Here is a 9,323-nt window from a genome sequence, read left to right on the forward strand (position 1 = left end):
AGGACAAATAGTTCTGTGGTGGAGGAATATTAGCCTTGGTGTTGGCAGGCTTTCAGTGAAATGCGCTGTTCTACTGCAGGGGTCTTCCCGGGAAAGCACCCACTCTTGTCCCTAAGCGCGTGGTTAACTGCTGGCGATATGGGACGAATGAGTCTGAATGCTGATGAGCTGAGGGAAGAAATGAGCAGTATTCCTGGACCCATTCTGGCTGCTTCACTGCTGCATAATCTGGCAAGTCACCCCTGATGTTTATGTGGTCTCCAACCCAGCTGAAGGACAACAGTGACTTCAGGGCACAGGGGGGATCAGCTTCCCAGGGCTGGGATGGGAACAGCAGGTTCTCTTTACCTATGGGATCAAAGCATGAAACAGGCATTTGATTTGCTTCATGCCTTTTCAAGTGATTCTGGGCCCCTGAAGCAGAACTCATCAACTAGTTGACCTATAGGTAAGGCAAGAGTGAGGTATCAGCTGAGCTCACTCCATTCAAATTCAAGCTGTGTCTTTGCCAGTAAATCTTCACTGTGTCCCCTGGCAATGCAATTTTCAAACACTTTGAACTTCTGATTAAAGCCACAACACAGCTCCCATTTTTATCCTGTACTACTAAAACCCAGGACTGAATAACCACATTAGTTTGGACACTAAGACTGCTGTCTTAGGGTTCAGCATAAGACAAGTGATCTCTTGGATCCACGTGTAAGTATCACACTTGCTCACACATCTCAGAGCCCTGCAGACTGCTCAGCAGTGAATTTGCATCACTCATGCTGCCAAACACAAGGCAAGATCCAGTTCTTCCTCCTTGCACTCACCAAACACTCTGTAAATGTCAGCTCGAGCATGCAGGCAACAGGATCTGGAAGGGGAAACCAGCAGCTGGATCTGCAACATGCCTATTGGCAGCCATGCAAAAGTCACTGAGAAAGAAAAGCTTCCTAAACATCCAAAAGGCTCACTAAAATGTTTGCCAACTGGCTGCATCTCATGCTCTGACTGCTTCATCCCTGGATGCAGCAAACAGGGTGTTTACAAAACATTCAGCTGAAAGCAGAAGATAAGTGCCTTATGCAAGCTGCTGCCTCCAGGTGCAGAGATACAAACACAGAATTTAAAATGTCCCTGCTTTGTGTCTGGATTTCTACTTGGAAATGCAAACATCATACTCTACAAATGCAGTTTGGGTTGCTCTTCCATGACCAGCAGACAGAAGTCCTGCTTCTGCCAAAGGAGAGGTCCTAGCTTCCCAGTGTTCCTGGCTGCCTTCCTGCATCCCTATTCCCATCTGTGATATCCCGCCCCTCCTTCATGGAGCTCTTCTCATCCCTTAGGGTACCAGTGCATTTGCTAACTTCAGGAGCAAATTGTTTTTGGTAGGGTTAGGGTTATTTTTCTGGGCTGTTTCTTGTAGCTTCAGCCCTCTGAATTGGTTTATTGAGGCTACATCTGGCATCAGAAGGACACAGGACAGCAGCAAGAGTACTGGCCAGGCTGGGAGGAGCAGGAGAACCCCATTACAGCAGCAGTGGGCTATTGGCAAAGCCACCCTCATCCTGCTGTAGCCTTAGACATAAACATTTGTGCCACTTCACTCAGCGGTTCAGGGACCTGGGCTCTGACCTGGGTCACACACACAGTGTGACCTGACTCCAGCCAGGCTGCTCAACTCCAGTTTCCTTTGGAAGGAGGCCATGCCTTTCCCCAGGCCACCTTGCAGACTGCAGAGCTCAGCTGCTGTGGTGCTAGGATTGTTTTTATGAAGTCTCCAATATGTTTTTTCTCACTGGAGAAGTGGTTCCTTTTTTCTTACTTTTCTCATGTTCAAAAAGAAGTGGATTATTTTTAGCTCATGTTTCTCCTTTTGAACTTGCATGCGGGTATTTAGTCAACACAGGAGAATTCTGTTTCCAAAGATGGATGTCTCGGAAATGACAGTCAATAGAGGTCTGAGGGACAGTGGTTCTGCAATCCCTCCATAAAGTGCAGTGCACCATGTTCAGAAAATAACATAGGAACTGAAAGTAGGACTTCTGACAAATTTGGAAACTTGGAATCTATGGCACAAATCTTCATCACCTTCCATCTGATGTTGGAAAAGTTTATTAAAAGGTTCTGCTGAAGACCCTTTATCCCAAAGGTGCCTGTAGTTCTGTAGGACAATTTCTGACATTTCTTTAGTTGTGAAACCACCCTTGGCTAATAGGCCATGCAGACCAGGATATATGGTCTGGGGTGCTCTACTGGGACTTTTACTTTGTGGTGTGAGGGAGAAAGGAGATGAGGCCATAGATCCATGCTCTCATGGGCCAGGTAGCAGCACAAATAATGCTTCTGTAATAATGCTGGGATGTCAGATGCAAGAAAAGAGAAATGGGTTTTCTTGTATTATTTGCTATGTCACCAAAATTATCAGGTACAAGATAGGCTAAAGGAAGGGGTTCTTTTCTGGCATGCTGAGGTCTTCCATGCAAGCCACATTAAGAAAACTGAAGAAAATTTCTAGAGTACTTCTCAGGTACTATGAGGAATTACTCTCACAAAGAGACAGGTCACTTCAGTGCCTCTGAAAAATGTGGTAGTTTTCATCCATCCCACTTTAGGAATCAAGAAAAAAACATCATACTGTCCGATAATATGATTGCGAAATCAGGGGGTTTTGGGCAAGGTAAACTGTCATGTGTTTGCTTGCTTCTAAACCCAAATTTGTTTTCTGTGTTTCTGTGGAAAATCAGAGGATGTTATAAGCTGAGTCATGCCATTATTGACTTTAGCAAGCACAGCACTGATATAAATAGTGAAACACTGGCGAGTCTTAGACAGAGGAAAAAGAGATTGAGAGGTCTTCTAGCAGGGGCTGGTAGGACAGGGAGACAAAGATGAAGACAACGATCCTTCTTTTCCTTGAGTTATTATATGTTACATGCTCCTCTGCTTTCCCAGTGGCTCCAGAAAAGGAGAAAGAAGATATGCAATTTGCTAAGGTAAGGATTATGGACAGAACTGATGAACTAATTTATTGAGAAAATGAACACAGTGATGTATTAGCAATGTAGAATATTTTATTACCAGATCTCTGCACTTGAAAGTTTTACATTCTGAACTGTTGCTTTTTTCTTCCCTGTCAGAAATACCTTGAAAACTTCTATGATTTTAAAGAAGAGAAACATTCTCTGTTTAAAGCAAAGGACCTCAACCACATGTCTGATAAAATAAGAGAGATGCAGTCGTTCTTTGGGCTAGAGGTGACTGGGGAGCTGAATCAGAAGACGCTGGACATGATGAAGCAGCCTAGATGTGGAATACCAGACATCCGTTCATACAGCGCCTTCCCACACAGCCCCACATGGAAGAAAGAAGACGTGACCTATCGGTAACATATATTAAAGCAGGTTTTTCTCCACACCGCTGAGAGGCTCTGTGAATGCTAGGCAGAAGTAATGTCAATGGGTTCTTCACTATTTATTTCTGTATTTCTCCATATAAAAGCTCCATTCAGGATGAAAAGGACAGGAATGTGGAAGGTATTCAGGCTTCCAAATAGTGATGAGAATAGCAAAATAGGAGTTTACATTAGTTAGCGAATAGCCTAATAAATAATATACTCAGTAGATAGAAGGAATACAACTGAGTATATTTGTTAGGGTTTCTGAAAGGCATGAAAGAAAACTGAAATCTTCATCTGTTATGTAAGCAAATATTTTGAAAATAAACCACTTGAGACACATAAATAATTGTAACAACAGATTCAAATGTTTGACCTTGATACCATATGTCCCAGCCACGTGTGATCTGGTTGCTTTTAATTCCTTTTGTCTTTAATTCACAGGATTTTGAACTACACTCCAGACATGCTGCAAGCTGATGTAGAGGAAGCAATTGCAAGAGCCTTCCAGCTCTGGAGCAGTGTCACCCCTCTGAGGTTCACCAGGGTCTACGGTGGTCAAGCAGATATAATGATTTCCTTTGCATCTGGATGTAAGAACACTCTGTTGCCAGAAAATCGTTGTACTTGTCACTTTTTCTTACCAAGATAATGAAAAGCATCCATTTTTTCCCCTTTATTTTTAGTTCATGGTGACTTCTATTCCTTTGATGGTCCAGGAGGAACTCTGGCTCATGCCTACCCCCCTGGCAGTGGGATAGGAGGAGATGCTCACTTTGATGAAGATGAAAACTGGACCAAATTTACGACCTATAGTGGTAGGCAAACTTAAATATTGTGTTGACTGTTATTTTATTAAAAAGTGTTGTCTTGAAGATGCCGTAAAGTCACATATCCTGTGGCTGTAATTCCAGTATTTACTGATACTTAAATGTCAGTGTAATTTAGTAAAACAGTTCTGCATTTTTTGATCTGGGGTGCAGTCACAACAGTTCCTTGAAGTTAATGCAGACTGCAGTTACAGCTCCAGTGAAGGAAATGAAGTTAGCATGGAATAGCAATGTTGGGCAATCATGGCATCAAAAGACAGGCAATTTTCATGCTTGGATAATGACCTTAAAGGTCATAATATAACCTCTCACATATGTTTGGTTGTTTGTTTGGTTTTTGTTTGGGTTGGGGTTTTTTTCTGATTTAAAGTAATGCAAATCTTTAACTTCTGGAAAGAAAAAAATATCTTGAATTTATTGGCAAATTAAATTAAATATAACAGTGAAGTGTTCTGGTTTCCAGCAGTGTCCAGGGATTATGTTACATGTTACTGGTTTTGTGAGGTAGTTACTGGATAAATTCTGAAAATCTGGTCAGGTGACTAAAACCTTTTCACCTGCTTTTCAATTGTTATTTTTAAAGAAACCTTGATTCTTTGTTGGAAAATTTCTGCAACATGGACAAAAAACTGTTCCCAGGGTGGTTTTCCAATGAGAAATCAGTGCCTATAATTCAAAACTCATTTCTTCTCCAGGAGGTCAGAGAGCTCTTACTTGGGCATAGTTAGTTTTTGCCATTTTTTTAAGACCGTGAATGATATATCTCACATGAGAGAATGGCACCTCTCTCCTGCTGTCATGCAAAAAATTCATTTAGTGATTGTTCTTTGTGGTGGATCTTTTTTAGGATTCAACTTATTTCTTGTTGCTGCTCATGAGCTGGGCCACTCACTAGGTCTCAGTCATTCCAACGTTTTCGGTGCTTTGATGTATCCTATATATATGGCCACGGATACGAGGTACTACCAACTTCATCAGGATGACATTGATGGCATTCAAGCCCTCTATGGTAAGAAAGAAGCATCATTTTCTGGTGAATGATGGATAACAATTTATAATTAATTTTACCCAACAGATAAAATGTACTGAACTCCCTACTACAAGAAAGATACTGAGATTTAAATTCCTGTTATTATTTTTGGGCAAATCTCTTGGGGTTTTTATGGCTAACAGTCTACACTGTGAAATGGAATCTGTAGACTTTGTTCATTCCAGTTAGTCAAAAGATCCAAGAGCCTTTCCCCAGTGATACCAGAGGAACAGCCCATGACTATAGCATTAAACCCTCTTATCTTCCACAAAACGTACGTGCACAGCTGCCTATACAATACATTTAGCTTCACATGGCACAGCCTGAAAAGCTGTGACATGAATTGCTCTGATCCACCTTCCAATTCCACACTTATTTATTTTCCAAAGGACCCCCCAAGGAATCTGCTGCACTTCCAACAAAAGCTTTTCCCCCGCAAGAACCAACTGAAATGGTACCTGCAGAAGCACCAACTCAAATGCCTCCCAGGGAAGATCCAACAGAAATTACACCCTCCAAGCAACCCCAAAGACCAGATGACTGTGACCCTCATCTGACTTTTGACGCTATCACTACTCTCCGTGGGGAAACACTGTTCTTCAAAGGGAGGTAAGTGCTTTTATTTCCAGTAACATCTTTCTGTGAGACTCACAAAGGAAAAGCATAAAGTTCAGTTCAGGGAATTTATCTTCCCTTGGTTACCAAGGAAAAAGTTGCTTTCTGTAAGTGTTAAGGCAACTTTGAAAAATTTTACTAACCCACCTGGGCTGGGTGAGTAACATGGTTTATTGACAAGTGGGTATAATGTTTTAATCCATCATACACCATTGTCCATGTCTTAAAATTGTGCAAGGCTGAATAATTCCAGTGTCACTTCTCAGCCTGCAGCTGCTTCACATGCAGCACTGTCCTCATCACACCATCCCATGTGTGGGCCAGGGAGCTGTGGAAAATGTCACTGGTGACTTTTAGTGTCACCTGCACTAGATCAACTGTCCAGTAATGTCTACAGGGAGCCCCTGCCATTACGTGATGGCCTTGTTTCGGGCATTCTGTGACACCTCTCTGTAGTGAGTTGTTGGCTGGGCACATCCAGCCTGGTGAGAGCAAACAGTGGGTCAGGTTCAGGGCTTCACCCTCTTTTTGGCTTGGCAGTTGTGGTTTGATTGAATAAGCTTCCTTTCCTTCAAAAACACATAAAGAATTGTAGTTTAAAAACTTAATAATTTTCAGGGAGGAGGGGGAAAGAGCAGTTCTTCCTTAAATTGGGTTTTCACATGTTTCTCAAGAATTTTCATTTAACATTTGCAACCAAACTGAGATGAGGTGTACCTGCCTACATGGGTCATGGTGAAGAGAAAGGTGCAATTGTCAGCACTGCCACAGATAACCTATGTTGTCCTGCACAAACTATTAGGGTGAAAATGCAGAACTCCACTGGGCCACCAGCTGTAGGTGACCCAGTCTGAGCTGTAGGTGACTCTGAGAGGTCAGACAAGATGAACTTCAGAGGTCTCTTCCAACCTCAACTATCCTGTGACCTTAGAGCAACCTGTAGCAAAGGGCACGGATCTGTGAGGGAGCAGAGCAGAGGGAAGGACTTCATCCCAAAAGGGTTGGTATCTCTGCTTCATTGGGAACACTGGTTCCTGCACCCAGACACTAGGATTTAAAGTACATTTATGGGCCCATGATCTCCTAATGAAGTACAGACAATGAAGCACTGCTGGTTTTGTTTCTATCAGCTATGTCTGGCGCAAAAGTCCATATTTCTCAGAAATTGAGCATGACACCGTCTTCTCCTTCTGGCCATCACTGATAGCTGGCTTTGATGCTGCGTATGAGGTTGACAAGAAGGACCGAGTGCTATTTTTTAAAGGTACTTCTCTTATATTTCCATCAGGTTTTTATGCATACATGAAGTTATAGCAATAGTGCTGATGTTATTTAATCATAATGGAAGGAATATTATGCTAGTATATTCATATTAATTCTTATAGTAGTACTACCACTAACAGAGGATAGTCTTAATATTTAAATCCATTTCAATTTTGAAAATTATGTTGCTGCCATTAACTAATGCTACTTCACAACAGCCCTACACAGACTTACTTTGGTCAGTGAGAGAGAAAACCATAGCTGAGACAAAATTGATTGCTACATTACACTATCTAAATATATTTAAAAGATGACAAACATACCTTTTAATTATTTTAATTATTGAGTATATAATAGTCTTAATGACTATAAAAATAAGAAAATCCAACAGCTATGAGATATTCAAACTTCTGTGTGCCCTAAGTGGATAATTTTTTCAGCTGGACATCTGTGCTCTTTGGTGGCATTTATTACACAGAAAGCTCTGAGGCTCTGACAAAAAAGAGATCAGACTTCTCAAGAATCCTTACAACTTTTTCTGTTTTCCTGTAGATGATCAGTACTGGGCTGTCAGTGGCTACAGAATAGACTCGGGGTTCCCCAAGCCCATTCAGAACCTGGGCTTCCCCACCAGTGTCAGGAAAATTGATGCAGCTGTTCATGACCAAAGTACCAAGAGAACCTATTTCTTTGTTGGCAACAAGTACTGGAGGTAAGGCTCTTCTCTCTTCTGTACAAGAGATAATCAAAACAGCTTTTTTAATGGAGTGATAAGAGTATTTTTACAGGAAATTCATGTCCTCTTTTTGTCAGCCTTCTCAGCTGCTAAAAGCTGAAACTCAGTGACTCAAGGTCTTTTTATAAAACAAAATCTGTCACACCTGAGTATTCACTTACTCTTATCAGGCTGTGATTAAGGGGCAAATCAGTTTTGTTTATTCATTAAGAAGCAGTGTAAGCTAGTATAAAAGTATAATGTATTATAATTAGTATAAAAAATATAAATCAAGTAGACTTTGCCATTATGTCAGGTATTCATTCAGTAGCTACTAACAGGCAGAAGTGCTCTGTGAAATTTATAAATGAAAATTCAAGTAAGTTATAGAAGGACATTAAAATAGTTACTTCCTAAGAAACAGTTCAGCTAAGCAGTAATGTTAGCCTAATAATTAATCTGTAATACTATCTTGAAAGAATGTTGTTACACCTGAAGTTTGCATTTCTCTTTTGGGGTTACTTTATAGATCATGTGCTGTAAAATTAAAATAATTATGTTTGAATAATTATTTAAGATTATTACTCAGTATAAACCCCATTCAGCCTTATTATCAGTTTCATGGAATCAAAGATTCTGCTCTGATATTCTGAAAACAGACTAACCTAGGCTACTAAAGATGTAAATATTTACACAGCCAGGATTTAACAGCTCCATAAGGTCACAGATCACAGGCCCTGGATTTTCAGCTGAGAGTAGGCATACTTTGTAAAAAATCCATCTGTTTTGGACACTGAGTATCACATGCTTATTTTCTGTTTTCATGCAATTTCTTTATTTAGTTTCAATGAAAATACCCAATCAATGGAAAGAGGCTATCCACGAAGAATTGTTGCTGACTTCCATGGGATCAGCCATCCAATTGATGCTGCCCTTCAGAAAAATGGTAAATAAATTAAAATGTAATTTTAAAAAACCCAAAAGGCTGCCTACCAAAGGAAAAAAAAAACCAAAATAAGTTTCAATGCATATATTAAATTTTTGTTTTGTTTTGTTTTTTTAATCACCCAAGGAAATAGTGAGTCTTTAACAAGAGGTATACAGAAATTAAATATTAATTTGTCAATATTTTTTCCTTCCAATCCTAGGATATTTCTACTTTTTCCATGGATCGAACCAGTATGAGGTTGACATCAAAAGGAAGAAACTCATCCGTATAATGAAAAGCAACAGCTGGTTTAATTGCTAGAAATATTAAGTGATGGTGCAGGAGTATATTTGTCCCAGAAATAGTTTTTCATGTTTCTAGTTTTAAAGCAGTGTTATTCAGCTGTTCCTGTGCATCTGAGTCTGAAATGCCAAATCTTTGGCAATTCTAATTTAAAACCTTAAAATGTAAAACCTAATGTACAGTTTTAATTTATTTTGTTCTCCAACTATTTATTAATCAGGTTGTTTTTGAGTAATAAAGTATTTTGCTTGAGTTTA

General features: G+C 40.2%; 1 protein-coding gene across 1 annotated transcript; it reads left to right on the plus strand.

Annotated features, from left to right (window-relative positions):
* The first annotated feature begins 2,838 nt into the window (after positions 1-2,838).
* Positions 2,839-9,323, plus strand: LOC107199793 (stromelysin-1-like). Its single transcript, XM_015617323.2, has 10 exons — positions 2,839-2,981; positions 3,126-3,370; positions 3,827-3,975; positions 4,069-4,200; positions 5,060-5,221; positions 5,632-5,851; positions 6,988-7,121; positions 7,673-7,832; positions 8,678-8,781; positions 8,984-9,323. The coding sequence occupies exons 1-10, from the start codon at positions 2,877-2,879 to the stop codon at positions 9,082-9,084; spliced, it is 1,512 nt and encodes a 503-aa protein (XP_015472809.1). The 5' UTR covers positions 2,839-2,876; the 3' UTR covers positions 9,085-9,323.

This window comes from Parus major, chromosome 1 (assembly GCF_001522545.3).
Source record: "Parus major isolate Abel chromosome 1, Parus_major1.1, whole genome shotgun sequence".
Classification (NCBI taxonomy): domain Eukaryota; kingdom Metazoa; phylum Chordata; class Aves; order Passeriformes; family Paridae; genus Parus; species Parus major.